At 40.4% G+C, this 22,817-nt stretch overlaps 1 protein-coding gene across 2 annotated transcripts in view; it reads right to left on the bottom strand.

The window, feature by feature from the left end:
• PHF6 (PHD finger protein 6) overlaps positions 1-20,663 on the bottom strand; it is a 28,276-nt gene extending 7,613 nt beyond the window's left edge. The window contains exons 1-6 of one of the 2 annotated variants that reach the window (XM_039572188.1): positions 20,495-20,663; positions 15,455-15,634; positions 15,174-15,275; positions 12,016-12,149; positions 11,669-11,712; positions 144-310 (exon numbers count right to left, since the gene is read on the bottom strand). In XM_039572188.1, coding sequence (XP_039428122.1) covers positions 144-310; positions 11,669-11,712; positions 12,016-12,149; positions 15,174-15,275; positions 15,455-15,592 — 585 coding nt within the window. In that variant the 5' untranslated portion in view covers positions 15,593-15,634; positions 20,495-20,663. The remainder of the gene's footprint in view (positions 1-143; positions 311-11,668; positions 11,713-12,015; positions 12,150-15,173; positions 15,276-15,454; positions 15,635-20,494) is intronic. The other variant, XM_039572189.1, reaches the window with a different exon arrangement.
• Between the last annotated feature and the right edge of the window lie 2,154 nt (positions 20,664-22,817).

The following is a 22,817-nucleotide window of genomic DNA, read 5'->3' as shown; positions in this document are numbered from 1 at the left end:
GGGATACAAATAAGGTTGCAATTTTAAAAGCCTGTGGCCACCAGCTGGAGGCTCAGACAACTGCAAATTTTAATAAAACTTGTATTTCAGAGAAGAATTATGCAATTCTGCCTTCTAAGAAGTTTAGCGTATTTACTGCTTACATAGGAACTGCTTTCTATTTCATCTGTGCCATGTGAGGACGTAGATCTAGTGTCTTCAGACTGCCCTTTGAAATTTGTTTTTCTTGGCTTTCCCTTACGACCCCTCCTTTTTCCTTTGGGAGGCGAAGGCTCCAATTCGTGTTCATTGATATTTTCTTCTAAATCTGCTTTAGAAGTCAGAAAACATCATTAAATAAGATTCTCCACAATTTTACACAAAACAAACTAAGGAAAAAACCCAAACCAAACAAAAAAACCTCAGAACCCATGAAAACCAGACAAGAAAAATCACAACTTGTATTTTCTGAATTTTGGTCAGAAATAAAAATAGCACCTTTTTCCCATTTATTACAAATATGCAACTGCAGATCCTGAAAACATTACTTTTTATATGTCACACAGCTTTGCATCTTTATAACATATGAAGGTTTAGTGTTTCTTACAACTTCTACTTTCAGACCTAAAATGTGTCCTCAGATACACATTTTCACCTTCACTGAAAATAACATTCATTTAAGCTACACTGAAACTGGAAAGTATTTTCACCCATGAAATATGCTATTAATTTATTATTTTAAGATGCATAACTCCAATGTAAATTGCCCTTGATAGTATGCCAGCGTACGCAAATAACACCTCTCTTCTTGCTTTATTAATTCATGCCTGTTGACTTAGGAAAAAAATTCACTCATTGGGTTGTAACATTAACATCAAGCTTTAAAACTGAAATGTGTTCTGCCTTCATGAAACAAATCTACAATTTTATGTCATTATAGAATATTTTTACATCTGCAGCTAAAAGCAGCCTCCAGTTTAGAGGAAATCATCCACACTGACAACACAGTCAAGTATTTACAGACCATTAAGAATATAAGAACACTTATTTTTAATACAGACAAACCAAAGAGGCCTGACAAGTTCCTTTGCAAATGTCAGCTGAGCTGTGAATGCTATACAGAGCTGAGTCCAGTACTTGGGCACACTGTCTTTTGGACAACTCACAGCTACACAGAGGATACAGATCAATTCTGCAAGATTAAAACTGCTTCCAATATGATCTAGTTAAATTATATCTGATAACTGCATCTAACAACCAGCTCTATTCAGTCACTAACAACTTTCCTACTCACTGGAGCATCCTCCCTTTTTTCTTTTAATATGTAGCACCCACCCCTGTTCGAACCACAAACATCTTTCAGCAGACTTGTTTAAAGAAACATGCATAGAAACCGATGAAGGACTTTTCTTCTCAAAATCCAAACCACAAACATCAGTATGAGCCCTCAAACAGAAGGAAATGGTAATCAGAAGACTTGGAACATTCACTTGATGGATATTGCCGTATTGTTTTAGTATCCAGACAGGACATCTCAGTTGGAGACTAAATGCTGCTTTGCCAGCACTCGTCTTTCTTACCCATTATCACATAAAAATCAGATCACCTTTCTATCTCATGATAACAGTGACTCAACTGCACAAAACTTAAAGTCAAAGTGCTGAACATATTCCACAGCCACCAAGTGGGAGCAGAAGATGACTGAAGCCCTGGCCCAGCTACAGCTTTTACTCAGTTATTAAGGAAGGACAGAAAACTCATCCAAATGCATCACAACAGGTTATACTAAAATTTATACAGATCTGCAAATTATTTTGGTTTAAACTTACAGATTATTCAGCTATATAAAGATTTGCCCAAGTTGCTACAAAGACACATCAGTCTGTCAACAACATCCCTATACTTTAATATATAAACTACTCTTTTCTAACTGCACGTGAAAAGCACCATTTATTTTACTCTGAAAAAACAAAATACATGATGACACAGATTATGTAATGAAACAATACATTTTACATTTTCTTCTCAGAATTTCCCATCTAACATTATTTTTCATTTATCACTACTTGCTAAATTCCCCAAGCAAGATTATGCAATTTAGATATTGACCTCTTAGACTGCATGTAGCAAATTTCATTACAATACGAAAAACCTCTTTCAAAAAGAATTCTCTTTTATCTTGTTCATCATATGAACTCTCCACCAATTACTCAAAGAAATTTGTGAATATTTGTCTCTATTTTTACATTTACAGAAATCATAGACGGTTATTCTAGATAAAGTCTTACAAAAAGGTGACTATTAAATTTGTGATCCTTTAAATGACATGAATAAAAAGTTTAAAAATTCCTCCCAAAATGTTTCAATGGATTTCCCTACTGTATTTGATGAAGCAAAACATAGTCCATTCACAACCATTCCTTATTTTTTCCAAAGCTCCTTGTCAATTCTGTCAGCCAAAATGCTTTCCACCTCAGTCCACCCACATTTTCTACAATAACATTAAAGCATGTCCTTAACTCTTTACAGCCCCACTTACAAAACTAGACGTGAGTCATAATTGCCAAAAACCAAGCACACCTTATGAAAACCAACTTCTTATAAGAAACGTCAGTCTTCTAATAGAGTAAGTTAAGTGCTATTTTTTAGTCTATAATTATTAGTGTACTTAAGATACGAGAAGTAAAAATGCTGTATTTTTAAAAGATGGTTTTTTATCTTATATTGAAAGTATGAAGAACGCACAGCTTTCCTCAAAGGAGAACCCCTCTTCTGTGCTCAAAACTACAACTTTCAGAAAAGTTCAGACATCATTAAAATCCAGATGCTACATGACCCCTTCACTAAAATACAATTCCTTGAAGATTTACATCTCCTACTTCAAGTTACATGGACCTATAGAGTAACACCACCAAGACATGAGGATCTGCTCTACCACATCTGTCCTTCAAGACTGATACATCAAAGCATTAAAGCTCCTCTCATTTTTACAGCACCTTGAACTCACAGAATAGAACAGGGAGAGACTGTAACCAGCTGTCAAACACATCTGCCCTGGATGGTCTTCACATTTAATTTACAACTTGGTGGGTGCCCTATCCCTCCCCTGAAGCCCACTGCCAGCTTACCCTGTATCCCTGGCATCTGATGGTTGGGTGTTTCCAACTTCCCATGTCACCTTGAACTAAGGAAAACACAAAGAGTTGTTCAACTCCTCCGTGACCAGGTGATGTTTTATCATGGGTATCACCCATCCTCTGAATCCCCTGAGATTCCCTAGAATACCCTCTTTAACTGCCCCCATCCCATATCCCATTACTGCACTGATTTTTAAAATCATGACAATATTCTCAACATAACTTTATCTAAAGTGTTCCAAGGAAGTTTCTGTGAGCTTCCCTCAGAAGTCCCTAAACGCTAGATCTGAAAAGAGCCCAATACACAACATGGCCTGAGAAGGGGCGCAAGGATAGAAATCAAGAGGAAACAATCTACATTTTAAAAAGCACCTAGGAATATGCTATTGCAAATTAAGATGAGTAGCAACAAGCCCCTAATTTGCATTTTAGAAATCCATGAGCAGAACAAAGCACCACAGAAGGAAGCCTGGCAAAGTGCTGTATTACATCAACTCTTAACAGGGAGATTTCAGCTTCAGAGAAAAATCTAAAAATTCTCCTTTGATCATTACTAGAAGGAAAAAGGATCAACATGTTTTGCTGTTTAAAATAAGGCTTGGCAGAGAAGAGGTTGAGATATCACTGATCCATACTGCATCAGCTTGAAATACACATGGAATCACCCCTTTCCAAAAGCCATGTCAAAGCAAAGTAATAAAAAAGTACACGCTTTAAAGGTCATGAAAGAACAAGTAAAAAGAGGATGTGTACAATAAATACTGCTCTATTGACATCCTATATTACCTTAAACAACAGAGTAAGAGAGCAAGAAACAAAGGAGGCTGAGTTTGTATGAGGAAGATAAAAACCAAAACTACTGGCACAGTGTATTTTCAAGTAGGACTGGACATAGAACGAACCCAAAGCATAGAGTGTTGAAGTGGCTGAGACATGCTGCTATATAAATCTGAAATCACACATATGCAGGTAATGTTTTACAGTGCATTTGGGATAAAAGAGAAACTAAAAATTCAAGGAGCAAAAATCAATCTTATTAGATTTTTAGAAGAGAAATGGAATCCCAACAGGGAAAGAAAATAGTATTTCAGCATGCTAGAGTACAATCTCCTTAAACTATGGCTGAAATCAAATAAACCGTATGAGCCAACATCATTATTTTAAATTGGAAAGAAATGTCAAAACCCCCCCCAAAACAGCTTTATTGGCCCAGTACTTAATAGTAAAAATGTGGATGCATCTATAAGCAATAATAAGAACCAGAGATTTGCATAAACCCCCTTGCAAGCAAATACAAAATCAGGTAAACTTATAATGAAATAGTAGTAGTTTTTATCAGCAGACGATGTGAAATTAACAACCAAAATGCTGAATATAATTTTTGGGTTATCTTTTTCAATGGCAGAAGAGTAAGTTACATGAAACATATACTAAAGTAAGAGTGGAGAGGAAAAAATTAAATTACCCCTTCGGTTCTGCCACTAACATATTTTCCGAAAGCCCCAGATACTTCAAGGAACTGATGACTCTTGTCCAAAAGTTATTTGTTATGAGGTACTTGAGATTATTTCTTCAATTAAGTACATTTAACATAGAAATATAATAATAATAATAGTCCTTACTTGTTGGGGTCCCTCCCCTGCCATGGAGCCTGGGAGAGGGGCCCTGGGGGGGAGGCACGGGGTCTCCCTGCCCCTGGTCAGTCTCATTTCCCATTGGTTGGTTTGTGTTCCCCGGGGTGGCCAAGGACCCTGGGGTCCCGTGATTGAGGAGTTCCTGAGCAGAGCCCCGGCCATGCGGCTGGAGAAATAAACATCTCTGAAACATCTACCACGAATCTGTCCATATATACTTCGCTTTCCATGGGACTTCTGGTTTGAAATATACTTGTTGCAGTAATCCCCGCTGCAACAAACTGGTGGAGGAATGCGGGCAAGACACCCATCCCTGAGGAAGATTCGTGAGTAACATATCACTCTAGACCTCTCTCTTCTCATCTTGGTTTGGATATTCTCTCTGGACTATGGAAGAATCGTGGGAAATGGGGCTCTCTGAGCCACAGAAAAAAATGTATCTAGAAGTAAAAGGAATCCTTGAACAACAAAACAAAAAAGTAGTGCAACCGGGAGATCTAGAACATTTCTTCATCTGGCTTTTCAAAAGGTTCTCCTATATTTCTCGAGACTTACTTTTTGATATCGAAACTCCTGTATCTTGTGAGGGGTGTTTCTGGGACGAGATATGGGATAAAGTATGGGATCAAAGAGAAGCTTTCCGTGCATACCTTATAATCAGGGAAGCTCTTGAGGAGCATTTGTATGGTCCCATTACCCCTAAAGCAGAGGATCATACTTATCCCGTGGCCGAGACCGCGCGGCCGCCATCCCGGGAGCACATGACTGCAGCCGTGCCGGCGGAGGTGCCTGCACTGGATGCGCCCGGCCCCCTCGGGAGCGCGCACCTTATCGCGGACCCCATCCCTGTCTCGGGGTCCCCTGCCACGCGGCCGCGAGTGAGGGAGCGATGCCACAGGTGCCGCAGGTGTCGTGGGCCACGAGCAGCCAGGAACCGGGGGTCGGCGTGGAAACCCGCTCTGAGCACATGGCTCGGAGAGCCCTGCGGAGGGAGAAGCAGCGGCTTCCACAGCGACACGAGAAGCCGCGCAGCGCAGTGCCAAGCCGAAACCGGGCCGCACTCAAAGCAGCGCGGAGTTTGCGGAGCGGAACCGCTCACAGGGCGCGGAGCCGCTCACAGGGCGCGGAGCCAGCGGCGATGGCAGCGTGGGGCCGCGCAGAGCCCAGACACGCGCCGGAGCAGTGCCGCTCAGAGAGCAAGGAGCAGCCACAAGGCGGGGGCCCGGCCGAGACGTCGGAGTTGGCGAGGCAGCGGCCACGCGAGACCAGCAGCCACGAAGAACACGCAAGCACCTGATAGGAGGAGTTGTAGCCACGAAAGTCACAGGAACTGTGAAATGGTACAATGTAAAAAAACAACTATGGATTTATAACACGAGATGATACAGGGGAAGATTTATTCATCCATAGAACTGCCATTAAAAGGAATAACCCTAAAAATTACCTGCAAAGTGTAGGAGATGGGGAAGTTGTACAATTTGATATAGTGCAAGGAAAGAAGGGTTTACAAGCAGCAAATGTTACTGGGCCTGGAGGTATTCCAGTCAAAGGCAGCCGTTATGCACAGAATTATAAACAATATCCATCCCAGCAATTTCCCTACTCACAGCCTACTTTCCCCTTTTACCCTATACCCAATATGAACCCCTTCCTAAGTTTACCCTATCCCCAGTTTATTCCTAATCCGTTTTTCACCCCATGGCTTCCCTATACAATTCCATTTCCCTACAATTCCTCTCCGATGCCAAGTGGGGGATGAAAAGGGGGAGGGAAGAAATTAAACCCTCTCCTGCCTCAGTTTCCCCACAAAGCACGCCCGGAGAGTTCTATCTCCCTTCTGTCAGCCCTAAGATGTTCCAGAGAATCTGTTTGGACATTTAAAGACTCAGGAGGGTGGCTTGTTTTGTTTTGAAACTGTTCTTGTTATGTTTATCCAGTTATTTTCATTCTCCTTTTATTGAAATAAAACGGGTGAGATGTTGGGGTCCCTCCCCTGCCATGGAGCCCTGGGAGAGGGGCCCTGGGGGGGAGGCACGGGGTCTCCCTGCCCCTGGTCAGTCTCATTTCCCATTGGTTGGTTTGTGTTCCCGGGGTGGCCAAGGATCCTGGGGTCCCGTGACTGCGGAGTTCCTGAGCAGAGCCCCGGCCATGCGGCTGGAGAAACAAACATCTCTGAAACATCTACCATGAATCTGTCCATATATACTTCGCTTTCCATGGGACTCCTGGTTTGAAATATACTTGTTGCAGTAATCCCCGCTGCAACACTTACTAACCACACAATTTAAAGGCATTTTCAAGCAAAGAAACACTGGCAAAGACTGAAGACAGATCATGCACTTGGCTTATTTGCACAATCATAAAGCTTATGACCACTGGTCTGATGAATTTGTTGAGTAGCTGACCAAGCCTCTCTGTGTAACACCTTGCCTAGATGGGAAGGAGAATTAGAACATCACAGGACAGCTCCTCGAACAGGAGAAACCATTCACCACATGATTTTTTCATTTTTCCTTTTCCATTAGCCATGTGGTTTTCCATAAGAAAACCCTGATGTGATGCTTCTGCACAAACCCTCATTAGACTATAATGGGACATTGCTAATTCCCCGTCTGGACAAACTTCTTTTGTGGGAACACCAGGTAAACATTTGATGCCACAGCCAGAGCGTTTTCCAGGAGACAGACACCAAGCAGGCTGAGTTAGCAAAGCCAGGGAAGACTTTGTCACCACCAAAACCAAAATGACCCCAAATGCAACATTACAGAAACATTTACATCTGACTGTGTTACTGCAAACACCACAAGGCAAGCCTGTGCTGGGACCAGTTCTACACAAAATGCAACAGGGAACAACCACTGCTTGAAGAATCCAAAGATGAATCAGAATGTTACCTAATCAGAAGGCCAAAAAAGTTGCAGATGTTTTTCCTGACAGTCTCTGGTTTTCACAGCACTTTGGAAAAGAACTCAGTGCACTACAGATTGCAGTGTCTCTAAATAGGTCTCAGAGAAATATCATCCTGACTCAACTTACTGAGCAGTGTGAGAAGCACAGATTCCATGTCTGATCTTTAGAATAACATGAAAAGGATGCTAGGACAGGGAATGTCCTTACTTCCACTGTGGAAACATAATTCCCCGAGGCTTTGAGCACAGCTACAACAAAACCAAATTTTATTTTCTGACCCCACAGTTCTCAAGCTTAAAACATTAAGAAGAGAAGTCACACGGCTGTCTTTGTTAGTCTTTGTTTTACCACTAGGTAACAGAAGAATGAAATTACATTCTTATCTTAGTTTATATTAAACTATTCCTCATCAGCTGAATTTGTTTTAAATTCAACACATGAATCAGGGCAGTCCCACCTGCAGGGAAACTGAGAGAAGCCAGTTTTTTTCATTTTTCAACAATTATTTCCAGTACATTGGAAGAAATTCCAACAAACAGTTCCAAAACAATAGTTCGACAATACTCCATTCTTCAAAAAGAATAAATGCAATTGTATCCAACTGAACTGAAATTCAACTAATAGTTAACTGTGATCATTTGTAAGCACTGGCACCAATTCCTGTAACCTATTAGGTACACAAAAACTTAGACGGCTTGCCTAAAATTATCAATTAAGCTGTTATCCAAAGTTCAGTTATTTTGTTAAATTTGTAACCAGCAAGACAAAAATCTATATGTCCTTCTTCCAGATAATGGGAACACAGCACAGAAAAATCACTTTGAATTACACAAAGGAAATCAGAAACACAATTTCCCTATTCTGTGTCACCTAAAGGCCAGGCCATACAGATAAATTAGATACACCCAACAATTTGTTGAAACATATAACGAATTTAAGAGCACAGTACTCTGCTGCCATGTTTCACATTTTTATATTCAAAGAAACAGAAGGTAATTCAGCAACTCCTGTCAAGTGAAAAAAAATTAATTCCCATCACTCATTAATTTTGTCTTGATGAGCAGACACCAAGTCTGATGAATTCTCACACCACTTGAATTTCATAACAGCAATAAAAAACATCTATGAGGTCCTTTTTGTTAAGTCTTAGCAAGTAACTTAATTCCAATATAGGTCCTTCAACAACATTTCCATGCAGGATTGAAGAGGTTTTCTTTAACTTTTATTAAATGTTTAACAGATAGTCTTTTTAAACTAGAACTTCTAACAAAAGTACATGAGCCAGATCTCAGACTTGGGCAAGTATGCCCCCAGAAGCATCCATTTTCTAGGGAAGGGAAGGAAAAATCTTGCTGTTATGCAGCAGTGCTGCCTACAGAAAATAAACTGTTCTGGACAAACCGAACACTCCTAAAAACTCTTTGAACATCCACTAACATAATTGACAGAATAAAAACACTTGGACTGGAACAATTAAATCTGGATACAAAGAACCAAGCCCAAGAACCCACAGATGTTCTGAACTGACCAAGAAAAAAAACCCCAATAAAATAAAATTTTAAAATCCCCAACCAAAAAGCAACCAAGAGTGGTTTCCATTAAAAAGGGACTGATGGTTCCAGTGCCTCTGTGCACCCACACTGGGTGACAGAACCACACATAAGCTTTAACTGTTCTGTTAGGAAAACATCGCTAGGAGCAAAGATTAATGAAAATGAAACTAAAACAAGATTTAAAAAAAAAAAAAAAAAAAAAAAAAGAAAGCCACTATGTTAACATCTAGTTTCCCTTCCTAGTCTAATCACTCTTCTCTGCCAAGTCCTTTATCTGTTTTCACACACTGCCATTCTTTCACATTTAAATGCCTCCTTGACACTCACATTTTCATCAAAAAACAAACGAAATACATAGCATATATAAAGCTTAATCTCACCATCCAACACCTTCCAGTCGTCATTTCACTGAGCAAACTTCAGCATTTAAGTATTGAGGAAAAAACCTCCCAAGTCCCTTCTGAAACTCTGAAAACCACCCTGTAATTTCTGTCTGCTAAAGTTAATTAGTGTTCAGTGTAGCAAAATACCATTACTATGGAAATTACTTACAGCATTGTATCAGGCATACGCAATATTTATTTCTACTTTGATTTAAAGGAGGCCTATCCCAAAAGAGCCCCAGCTTCCGGCAATATCAAATCCAAAACTGTAAATAATTATTATTTTATGGGTACAGTTTCCAAAACTGCATGGACTAAAAAGAAAACATATTCTTTGGGAAACAGCTCTGGGTGGAATTTCAGTGAAATATTAAATAAAAACCAGAAAACAGAAATGTGTAGTATAGCTACACATAGTTCTAAAAGTGCAAAGCTATTTCTACAAGTTTAAACCATGACAGAAGTAAATATTTTAAACAAAAAAAATACAGAAAGTATTTGTGCTGATTTTTCCAAGATGCTCACTGGAGATACTGCAAAGTTAAATGCTAAATAATATACTATTGGGTTATTTGGCGTCAGCTTTTCTGATGGACATTGTTTATTTCTTCTCTCCTACCCTCAATCTACAAGTGTCTTTACATGTGTCTAGATAAATGTTTTAATAAACTACCATCAACATTTAATAAAAAAACCACTAATTTTTCCCAATATATCTATAAAAAATTTAAAAGCCTTTGCTGTTAGAAAATGACACTGCAAAATTGGAGATAATGGTTTCTGAAAACTCTTAAATGAAAGCACAAGATCAGATCCTGCAAGAAATCCCAAGCAGAAAAAGTAATCCATTGGCTTTGAGCTCCATGCAGAATCAGAGGCATTTTTACAACTCAAACACTGAGACACTTGTGAGTATCAGTTAAAGAGATTAATCTCTCTGGACTCAAAATGTCTTTCATATTCTGTGTCTTCTAACACACAAAGCAACCCCCAAACAAAGAAACAAAGCACCAAACTACAATATAACATGGCCCCTTCTCTTTGGAGGACTAATTATAACATATATATTACTTTTCTTGTTTAAACCCAGTAACAGTAAAATTAGTTTTATGTGTAGGCGCACAACAATAATTATGTAAATAGACTAAAAAAAAGAATTTCATTTTCTTTGATATTTTCTGCTGCCTTCAGAATATTTCTGAACATTGAAATGACATCCAAACCTTACCATTAATAAATCTACTACCTGTAGCATAAAAAGCAATATATTACCTTAAAAATACATTTGGTATTGAGACTGAAGTAATTTATGAAGTTTCATCTTCACCAAACAGTTGCATACTCCTCATTAGTTAAATCTGATGATACTTCAGTTGAAAGCAATGCAAAAAGTAAACTACCAACTGTTTGCTTACCCAAATTCAGATACCATAGAAAAAGAGAAAAATACCTTAATAAATACACAACAGCACAACTAGTTTCGAATTTTAACAGACCACACAATTTATCTACATTTGTGGCATTTCACTATTCTGCAAAGATACACAGCTTTCATTAATGGATTCATAAAACTTTTTTTTTAAATCAGTATGATTCCAAAACTTATCTGTAAGTGAACTCATCACAACCCTTTTGATTTACTATTGGGTGTTTCTTTTTTCAAGAGTTAAACTCTATTTACTAGTCAAAAAAATAATGAATATTTAGGAACATTAGCAGTAGCAAAAATCAGCTGTTACCTGACAAAATATTTCAGATGTTAATATTGTGAATACTTAACTACAAATATAAGCGAACTTCTTCCAAGAAGGGAATGTATAACTTCTACCCAAACTTTCTGGTTTTATGGAGCATCATATCTTTTGAACATCCTAAAATTTATGGTTTGGTTTTTCTCCACCTCAATAAATAATTTTTAGAGAAAATACAGAAATCTGATGGGCTTCCAAACTCACTGTTTCTCAAAAAAATGTAGCTCTGATTTTTACTGAAAACATTTATATTCTCCAGAAAAACTAAATTTAACCAAGTATCTTTCTACAATGGGAAAAATTTATATTGAATAATTTTACCTTCAGAGTTATGCGTAGTTTTCTTGTGTTTTCGACATAAAATCCTATAAACAGAGTAGTTGAAAACTGTCAAGTCAGTCACGATTCACAGATTATTTACTCATCTTTTAAATTTAAATGCCAGTACATTTTTCTCCCACTTGTAAGACTCACTGATACACAAATCTTGCAGTGAAAATATGCTTTTCTAGCACATCACTACTTTGAATGCCACAATCATAATTAGAATTTTCTGCAACAGTTTTGTTTAGATTCCAAAGTGGGGTTTTGCTTTGCTTTGTTGTTTTTTAAACAAAGAATGTAAAATATAAATCAAAAAATAAACATAACAAATAAATAATAGTTACATGTAAATGCCTTGTGAAGGTTTCTCTCTTATCTGAGCTTTATCATGCAAAGCACAGTAGTAGTGATATGTCTTGTGACACGTTTTCACATCACAGCCAATGGTTGCTCCGGGACAGTGGCATAAAGAGCACATCTGGAAAGGAAAAGAAAACACAATTCATGCTACTTTTTTCTTAGTACTTCTGAGTTCAAAAATAATGTATTTACTACTCCTGGTGACAAAACAAATGGATTTATGCACTTGGTATTACTCTTCCTGCTCTCAGGTGTTTTTCAGAGTTTATTTTAGAATTAAGAAATTTGTTACAAGTGTGCAACAATGCAATAACCATCAGATGCATTATCAACTCAACCACCATTATCAACTCAAAGAAGAAAATAAGTAATTTATTGTTGTGGAACGTATCTGATGAAAGTGACAGCTATTCACCTAAATATCCCTCTCACAAGGACAGTCTGTTTGTACCAACCATTTCAGAAAAGTTAAAATCATAATTGTACCTGTTTAATTCTGAATTATATTATGAAGGTAGGAAGGAAAAAAAATGACACCCATTTGGGAATGAGTCCTGCAGTCAGAAATACTGATGATCTGCAAATTTACCTCAGCATCAGCAGCTAACTTTACCTTTTTTTCTACAGTTATGTCCTTAAGTCCTTTCCAAAACACTGAATTTAGTGAAATATTTGGTAAACACAATGAATTTATTTCAACTAAACTGAATTTTGCTCTTTATACTTGAATTACAAAAAAGATTAAAAGTGAGGCTGTTGCTTTACTTTTCTTTCCCATTAATTAATTCTTCTTGTATCAGACACATAGATAACAGCAGCTATTTGCCTTCTAAATTGTTCATGGTTCTTCTTGTACTGTGGTAGGAAAGGAAGTAATTGACAATATCACAAGATTTTTCTCTGTATTGCTCTCTACTGACTTAATATTCCCCAAAATATCAGGATTTCCCATTAAACTCACCTCCTAGGACAACTGGAGCTTTTTCTTTGTATCCTGCATATTGCCCATGCCCCAAAAGGTTACAATCAATTCCAAATCTAAGTATGCAATGTAGGATATTCCCTATATATATATATGTACATCTCTGTGGATACATTTTTTGTCCACTGCACTTGTTTAGTCAAGTTCGTCTTGCTACTCTCCAATATGCCAAAAAAATATACCACCAAAGTTACCAAATATACCACCAGCCTGTTTTTCAATTTTAAAGAAGTCAACTGAACAGTAAAAATGTCAAAGCTTTGGATCATCTCCATTTACTCCTCTGCAAGCTCTGAAATGGTACAGTTATATACTGTTCTCTAGTTGTTATCTAATTTGTATGGGCATTTTATCTCATAAATCTGTTATACATTATGGTTGCTTATCTAGTAACTGCTGATCAAAGTCCTTTAGAAAAGCCTAGGCTTATGTATCCAGCCAATCAAGTTTAGTCAGTACTTCAGTTTTTTGAAAGCCAGAAATGACTAAAAGAAAACTTTCTTTTTATGAACACCATGATGTGTCTGTAAAACAGAGTACACAATAAGTAATAAAATACTTATTCCATTGGCATGTGTCTGCTGTCCAAATGGTCACTAACTCTCAATTTATATTGGGTATATATGAAGTTTGATAAGCTGCAAATTAGGTATGTTCTTTAAAAAAAACCTTCCCATGCACAGACACTAGAAATAATACAGATAATTAATTAAGAGATCAGTGACTTGTACTTCCAGATATTTAGACTTCATAAGCTTTTGTGACTGGCCTACCAAGGTTTGAACCTACAACCTTTTTCAAGACAGATCTATTATGATCAGAAAGTCTCTACATGTCAGTCACTGTCATTCTGGTAATGAGGTCCCCACTGTCAGTGCCCACCTGGCCAGAATCACCTCCTTACGGAGGACAAGCTGAGCCCAAGCCATCAATACATTCACTTAACCCAGTGCACTGAGGTTTTTTGCTGAATGTCTTCCCCCATAATACACCAGGCTAGACCAGCAAGCAGACCTGAGAGAAGGGATTTGGGCTAATGACAAACATTTACCTTTAAACTTCCTACATGCCAATGGAGAAAGACAAGTTTCTCCAGAGAGTGATTTAGAGCTGCAGCTTTCTGACAGCTACAGAGACAAGGCACCTAAATTAAGATCTAAAATTATCTTGTACATTTTCTCCAAAGAGGGAACAACTCAGGTCAATCTAATGAATCCATTAGATTGACCAGACCCAGGTTTTCTACAAAAACCCTGAACAAAGTGCCTAGTACACAGAGCTGGTGATCTACAAGAATGGAGCCACTGCAACAGAAGGAACATAAAGAGATTCAGATGCAGAAAGAGAAACCACTGAAGACATAAAAAGAAAAAACCTTAAAAACCCTTTAAGAGACACGAGAATCAAAAAGTTTCTTTATGATCAGTAGTTCCATTTACTACCATCTTCTTTGTAAAGTCCTAATCACAACATGAATGACTTGTAAACAGTTATCTATTTATGCTTCAGCTAATTAGAGGAAATGAAGTTCCCTGCACTGGAAAAGATTCAAATGAAACAGTGGATGAAATATTAGACTATTATTATAAAATTGTAGTTCTACAATAATACTTTGGACTTCTCTTAGTGGTCGAAGAACTGGTAAATACAGAGTGCTTTAAATAACTAATCTGAAAGGTTTTAATGTGAGGAGTGAACTGATTATCTGTTAAAGTTACTTTTAAAAGAACCTCACTCATTTCCCCAAATGGAAAACAACTAGTTCTAAATAAATAATAATAATAAAAAAAGATCCTCATGAATTAGCTTCTCAGGAATTAAAAAAAGTCATTGCTGCTCAATCTCTTTAATTTGGCAGAGCTGTAATGACTAGTGTACCCACATACCTCATAAGCCATCTATATTAACAGCATTATTTTTTAAATCAGTATAAAAGGAGCAAAAAGTGTATCTGGTAGTTAAAACCAGATTTTGGCAGCAAGCCCAAATACTGGTAAAGGCACAATAACACCCTTCCCAGGACCCTAGAATGTGGGTTTCTTTCAGAAATCTCACAGAAAATATTAAATAGATTAAATACACTGAACAACTTCCTTGCAAACTTTATAGAAGGTATGAAAATACTGTCTTCCATTTTCAAGAGCCAAAATAGGGACTTACCAGTTTTGTACCTCTCTTTATTTCTTTCTGAATATCTTCAATAGAGAATCCACCAAGACTCTCATTATCAGTGTGTGAAGAAACCAGTGCGGATGAGAACAGCTAAAATTGCAAAAACAAAATTTGCATTTTACTTTTTAAGGTTATAAGTGATTGAGAAATTTACAGATATGAAACCCACCAAATTGTAGTGGTTAATCATGTGTGCCAATTCCAACCTGGCTGGCTTTTCCACGTGTTCGCAGCGTTTTCCCAGTTCCATCCCATTCCTGGTCACTCACCATACACTTGTGATGTGCCGCCACCTTCTGGTTCTCCGACATCAGCAACTGCCCACATTCGTTATCTTTATTCGACCGACAGAACCCACACTTCCTTTGTCTGGAGGAGACTTTCTTCTGTCCGACTGAGCTTGTCATGATTTTAAATGACCTTAGAATGCCACTGCAATCCTCTCAATGCTACAGGGGAAAAAAACCGCAATCAGCATGTTAACATCAACAAAAGGCAAATTAACTTAGTTTTATAAATACAGTATTGGATGCTTGGAAGCGATTTGTCCCTTTTCTTCATGCTACTACTTCAATATATCCAAATAAATAAGCGACTGGCAGAGGCAGTACTTTGCCAAATTTTAATGAAATTTTATCAGCAAGAAAAAGCAGTTTTCTTTATGCAAAAGAAAACATTTAAGAATTAAAATAAAACTTCGGATGCTAATACAAAAGCAGAAAAGGGAAAAGAAGTGGAAAATACAACAAGAGAATTGTTGGGGAAAAAAGTTACTGCAACTAATTTTTGTAGTTATTTATTACAGGAAAGGAATTTGTAGAAAATATATATTATCTGTACGTGCAACAAAATTCATGCTACTGAACTTCTTCAAAAACAGAAGCAAAGAAACACGCAGAGTCCAGCACAGCCTCCAGCACAGGTTTTGGCCATAAAGGCTCACAAAGTCTCAGGTCAGATGAGTAAAGAGTAGAGATGACATGAAAAAATGTTACAATTTTTTGTATCAGAGGTATTTCGTGGCTACTCAAACAGTATTAGGAACAAAATTTTAGACACCTCTCTGCCTAAGATGCTGCAAGGGAAACCTCTCTGTGACCCACAGTTAGTTTGGCAGTACCACACCACGTTTCAGTAAGCGCAAGAGAGCTGCTGTTCTCAGCTCAGAAAAGTAACTTAAAATTAAACTCAGTATGAATCACAAACTTTTCATGTGCTACCAGCAACACATTTTAAAATGTAACACTGAGGTCACAGTGCCCAGTTCAGGCAGACACAGCTTGTGCAAAAGTGAAAACACCCAACGAGTGTATGAACTTCTTGGCCCAGTATTAAGAAGTTTGTGTTCATTTGCTTCTACATCTAGCAAGAAATAAAAAAAAATCATCTTCTTCAAATAGACTTTTAGAGCTTTTTACGTTGGAGATCTGAGCCTTACTATCAGAATTTGCCACAACTGCAATAGAATCTTCCTCAGCCTTTCTCTTAATTTGTCTCAGCTAAGTAAGAAAAGCCACCACAGAGTTTGATATTTGTGTTGGAAAAAAGTGTAAAATCCAGCCATAAATAAGAAGACCAGAGTTGCAAAACATCTGGACTGGTCTACAATGGCACAGATCCGCATAAAAACGCACGACAGGTCTCTGGAATTTGCATAGGCAGACCCAGTGCTCCCCAGTGCTGTCAGAAGCTCATAATGCTGGTATCACTCACTCCTTCGCTAACCGAAAGCAACGGAACATCCTCAAGTTTCCGTGAGCATGTCCTCCTGCTGACAGACGCTCCTGCTGTGTTCTTCTGCTTCAACAGATTTTCACAGACTGAGTTGTAACTGTTGGCCTTGCACTGTTTACTGCACAACTCCTGCCTCAAAAGGTGCCTGTCCTATCCCCCTCATCTTTGCTCTCCCAACAGCTTCATTTGCTTTCTGTTCTGAGAGCAGTTTACACCACTGACACACACTCAGAACAAGAAAGCAAAGATTTCAGATCTTGCTGATTTGCACAAAATATGTGCCTATCTGGATAAACCAGTCACACCCTTTTGCAGTGGCAATACAGAGTCCTTAAGTGTTAAACACAAAAGAATTATTATACTGTATTCTTCTAAAGAAAAAATAAAACAAGACTATTCTGTAAAACCTTCTGAGGAGAAAGCATGGTTCCTGAAGATAGATATATATATATTAAAAAATAAAAATCTGGGTAATTTTTTGAACTTAAATAATGTTTGGGAGCAGAAAAAGACCTACAAAAGACAAGTAGGAAATAATATCACAAAGATTTCTTGTTTACATCTCACATTGAATACCTCAACATAAATCACACAGGGATGTTTAGAAATATACTAACAAAACAATGTAAAATGCAAGAAGTTCTGTTTTGGTATAAACAGTGTGGTATATACACACACAATCACTTGGGTCTACCTGTTTCATTTTATATTCAGATTATATTATTAATATATTGACAGCAATGATACCAGTTATTAAAAGGAAGATCAGGAATTTCCTTGTACATGTGCACAGATCCCACTGACTTTCAGGAATAAGAATTACTATTAAAACAGAACTAGCCTTCAATTTAAGCAGCAAGTTTGTGTTTTAGAAAATGAAAATAATTTATAGCACACATAAAGATTTTTTAAGTGGCTCTTATCATATTTAATTTATAGGAAAAATAACTTTACAAGACACAAGATTATAAAGAACCTTCTCACAGCTTGCTGCTTTCCACCTCCCAGTGCACTACAGACACGTCACTGCAGCAGCACCAGAACCTGACACAGCCTGGCCTCCTCAAGTACTTCTGCATAATTAGATTTTTTAAGGCTCACAGTAAAGTTAAAAATAATGCCAATCTTTACTCAATATATGGATGTTGATGTTTTTAAAAAAAAAACCAAACGTTTTGAAATATTTTACTATTATAAATAATTTAAAAACTTGAAAAATTTTTCAAAACTCAAACAGGCCAAGGAAATTCACGTTCTTTTCACCATCAGATTAAATTACTCTGAAAGCATTTTACAAGGATATCTAAAGGTTTTCTTTCCAACCCTGCATTCTTTGCATTTGGTTTTTTTCTGTATCACTGGGCATTAACACTATTTATACATTTTTAAAGACTGTACAAAAAAACCTGAGCATGAGAAACATCAATAGACATGTCCACAAATTATATTTGTTTTCTCATAAATGTGAGAAAACACTACTCTCAGATCACTTTTCTTTGTGCCAAAATGCACTTAACCTGTCCCTTAAAAAAAGAAACAAAACACATTTTCTGAGAAAGATGAACCAAGTTATGCAGCTACAGCCCCACAATTCTGAATCCAAGCACTCAAAATTCTGTTTTCATCTCTCTAGTTGAATCACCCAGAGCAACTAATCTAGTTTGCCAAGACCAAGCTACATTTCATTGGAATGAGAAAAAAAATGCAACTTAAAAACAGCTCAATATTTTGGTTTTCCATGTTTAAAAGACTAACAAATGAGTAAGAATTACAAAAAGTAGTGATTAAATCTACTGTTGACAGAATCTTGTTTGTCAGCCTTGTCAGAGTCCCACAGACTGGATCACGAGTGATGTACTGTGGAATCACTGTCTGGGAGATTTTCACTGTCTCCACCAAAATGGAACGCACATACTACAAACACAAAGGTTATTCCATACAGATCAGTTTTCCATGGGCTTGATCTAAGAAATTAGAAGCTACATATACCCTAGAATCACAAAACTAGATATTCACTCAAACATTCTTCACTGAAAAATTTGGGTTCATTTGCATTCACATTTCTTATGTGCACTAAGGTATTAAATGTAGTTCTTTCCCTCACAGCACCTTTATCTTTAAAGCAGCAGGTTTTACACCCTCCTGTAGCTTCTGTGCTGCTTTAGTGAGCTCTAGACAACAGATTTCCCAATACAAAAGTGCAAGTTCAATGACTCTCAGGCACAGGATGCCCTCAGTGCATGAAACATTGTTCAGCACCAAAGAACAGAAAGTGACCTGGACTCTAATTTCTATTTATTGCCCAAACATATTTCAGGAGCCTGATTACAGGAGTTAAAATCTCACTTGTATTTCCTACAAAGGACAGTGACCTACAAGCTGCACTTGTAAAGTTTGTTTTGCTGTGTGACCTGTACGATTCCCAAACTGTATTTCAAAAAATTAGAATTTAAATTTGTGAAGAAAATTTCAGACACCTAAGGAAAACATGCGAGAAGTAAACAAGCTTCAGAAAATGCCACTGAAGATGCTGAAGTGGTTTGGTCTCTCAGGAAAAGCTACAGAAAGCATTTGTGCTGATTTTTCCAAGATGCTCACTGGAGATACCAGAGTCACGAACTTACAAGTGCTTCGCAGTTTCCCGGGTCGATCACCGATTGTTGGGAGGTTTATTTTGGAGAAGAGTGGGTGAAGAAGGGGAGAGGGAAAGTATCCTGTAGGGCTCTGTGGCTGAGAACTCAAATCACAGGTCCCATACAAATTTTTATCCAAGAGTTACATTCACACAGCATCCTTCAGCCACTATAAAAAGCAGGATGGGAACTTATACATGCAACTTCCTTTAAAAAACCCAAAAAGACACCGAAGAGGGAGCAGATGCGAGGGGAGAAGAGCAAACCCTCGAAAGCCTAAACAATGAGAGCAGAGCAGGTGACTAAAAATGACACAGAGAGAGCCCGCGGTCAGGGAGATCTGGCAAACGGCGCTGAGGGATCTCCAGGAAAGTTTACATCCTCCCACGGGGAGCGGGAGATGGGCCGACAGCGGCACCTCTGCCGTCGCCTCCCCAGGGGATCGACGGGGTAGGACGGGCATCTCTCGGGGAGGAACTGCCCGACCTCCCCGCGGGGCCCGGCCGGCACCACAGGAGCCCAACCCCTCCCTGGCCGAGGGGCTACCGGGGGAAGCGCGGGGGGACGCAGGAAGAGCGATCCCCTCCCGATTCCACGAAATTTTGGGGGAAACGGGACCGGGAGACAAGGCGGGGCGGATCCTCCCGGCAAGGAGGGCGCGGGCCGGGGCGGGCGGAACAAGCGGCACCGCCGGCCCGGGGAGGGGGCAGGGGGGCGGTACCAGCACCGGGGGCACCCCTTACGGGGTACTGCGGAGTGCCGTGACGCTCGGAGGGTTGCAGGGGCCGGCTGAGGCCCTGGGACCGGCAGCGGCGGAGAGCGGGCGGGCCCCGAGCCGGGGGCTGCGGGCGGCCCGGGGGCGCCGCGCCTGCCCGTGGCGCGCGGCGCAGCGGTGGCGGGGCGGACAGTAGGCGCTCGGCGGGTCGGTCGTCGGTCACTCACCCGTGCGGCGGGCGGGGTGCAGGAGGAGCAGCCGCTCGGCACGGCTCGGCACGGCCCGTCCCCGCTCGCGGGTCGCTCAGGGCCGCTCGCCCACCGGGACCGGGGCGTTCATTCGGGGCTCGGGACGCGCCGCCGCCGAGCGCACGCACGCACGCACGCACGCACGCACGGCGCGCTTGGGCCGCGGTGGCGCTGCGGGGCGGTGCCCGATTGGCGGGAGCCTGGCGGGGGGGCCGCTCGCGGCCTCCTTTGCGCACGCGCGACAACGCGCGCGCCTTTCCCGCTCCCGGTTCTCGCTGCCCCCGCTGCGCTTCTCTGCGAGGCCGAGAAACGGAAGATGGGGAGGTGTGGGGAACGGCGGCTCTGCGCATGCGCGCCCGCCGCCGCCGCTTCCCCGCGAGGTCCCGGCGCGAGAGAGCCGGGGCGGCGGGAGGCACATACACACAAGAAGCTCTGCGCATGCGCAGCGCTCACCCGCAGCCGTTGTGAGGGGCGCACGGGACTCGCGCTGCTGCGGCCGCGCCAGCCGCAGTGCTGCGCGCGTGCGCAGAGCGGGCGGTGAGGGGCGGGCGGCGCTGCGGCATCGCGCGCGCGCTCTTCAGGGAGGGGGGAGAGGCCCTGCGCGCGCTCGCTCACGGTGCCTCCCTGCTGCTCCCCCCCAGCCGTCCTTCACGGCGCGCTGGGCCCGGCCTCAGGGAATGGGACGGGACGGGACGGGACGGGACGGGACGGGACGGGACGGGACGGGACGGTCCGGTCAAGGTTGGAAGGAGACCTTCAAGATCGTCGAGTCCAGGCGTCCATCCAGTACTGCCACTACAACCCCTAAACCACATCACTCAGCGCCAGATGTAGACGCCTCTTAAACACACCTTTGGTTCAGGAGTTGCAGTGGCAGTGCTGGGTGATGTGGTTTAGTGGTTTTGGGGTTGCATGGCAGTGCTGAGCGGATGGCTGGACTTGATGATCATAAAGGTCTCTTCCAGCCTTAACGATTCTGTGATCCTTAACCACATCACTCAGCGCCAGATCCAGACGCCTCTTAAACACCTCCAGGGACAGTGACTCGACCAGCTCCTTGTACAGCCAATTCCAATACCTGACCACCCTAAGACTGAAATTTTTTTTCTAATATCAAATCTGAATCTCCACTGTGGCATCTTAAGGCCATTTCCTCTGGTCCTCTCTCTGCAGACACCACAGAAAAGACTGGCCCGCACCTCACTTCACCCTCCTGTCAGGGAGTGATGAGGTTCCCCCTGAGCCTCCTTGAGACCCCCAGTTCCCTCAGCCACTGCTGATCAGACTTGTTCCCCAGTTCTATCAGGAGCCCTGCTGCCCTTTGCTGGACATGCTCCAGCACCTCCATGTCCTTGTAAAAGTGAGGGGCCCAGAACTGAACGCAGCACTTGAGGCGCAGCCTCACAATAAGAAATAAAAATGACACTTTTTTTTACAAAATTGTCATCATATTGCACATGTTGACCAAATTACAATATAATGAGAAACCCAAATACCAATACACATTTTAATTATCAAGCTGCTGCCATTTTACACCACAATATATGAATGATTTACACCCCTATCCCTGAAATTATTCTGCCATCTTGTTATTTTGTTCTTTATGTTTTATTTATTAATTAATTAATTTTAGTAATAAAAAGCTTCTTCATTTATTTCCAAAAGCCACTGCATGTCTTGAGCAAAACCTCTCCTTGCTCTTTGGTGTTCTTTGGTGTTTACTTACCAGTGAATGTTTATTGAATATCAGCTATTGGGGAGGGAAATAAAGCCATAAAACAATTGCTTTGGGTTTTGCCTGAAAAAACTTTTCTGGTGGTTGTGCTTCCTTCTGAAGACAATTTTTTTTGTTTCCCTCTGGCAATATTTTTGTCCTCCTTCGGCACAAGGAGCTTTAGAGGGTAACATCTGAAATACAACAGTAAGGATGATGGTGATGGTTGTTTGATCTGGCTGTGGTTGAAGTCAGTGCAGTGCCAGGTACTGCTGAATAGCCCTGCTACCCGTGGAGTAGGCAGAAAAAGCTTTCTGGGGAGAATCCTACAGATTTCACATTCAAGTACAAGGCTGAGAATCAAAGGTATGGAGCACAGGATGGAGGTGGAGGCTACAGTTTGTGTGCTTTATTAGAAAGTGATATTTAGTCCTATTTTATTCCCCATTTTCCATGCCCAAGTGTGGATACAAAAATGCTGCTAGCAAGAATTTTCCTGCTGCTTTCTAAGCCGTGAGATACTTTTCTCTCTCACAGAAGATAATAGCAGGAGTTCTGTAAACTGTGAACACCTGTGACCTTGTAGAA

This window comes from Corvus cornix, chromosome 4A (assembly GCF_000738735.6).
Source record: "Corvus cornix cornix isolate S_Up_H32 chromosome 4A, ASM73873v5, whole genome shotgun sequence".
In the NCBI taxonomy this organism is placed as follows: domain Eukaryota; kingdom Metazoa; phylum Chordata; class Aves; order Passeriformes; family Corvidae; genus Corvus; species Corvus cornix.
This window is presented reverse-complemented; position numbering and strand designations above follow the sequence as displayed.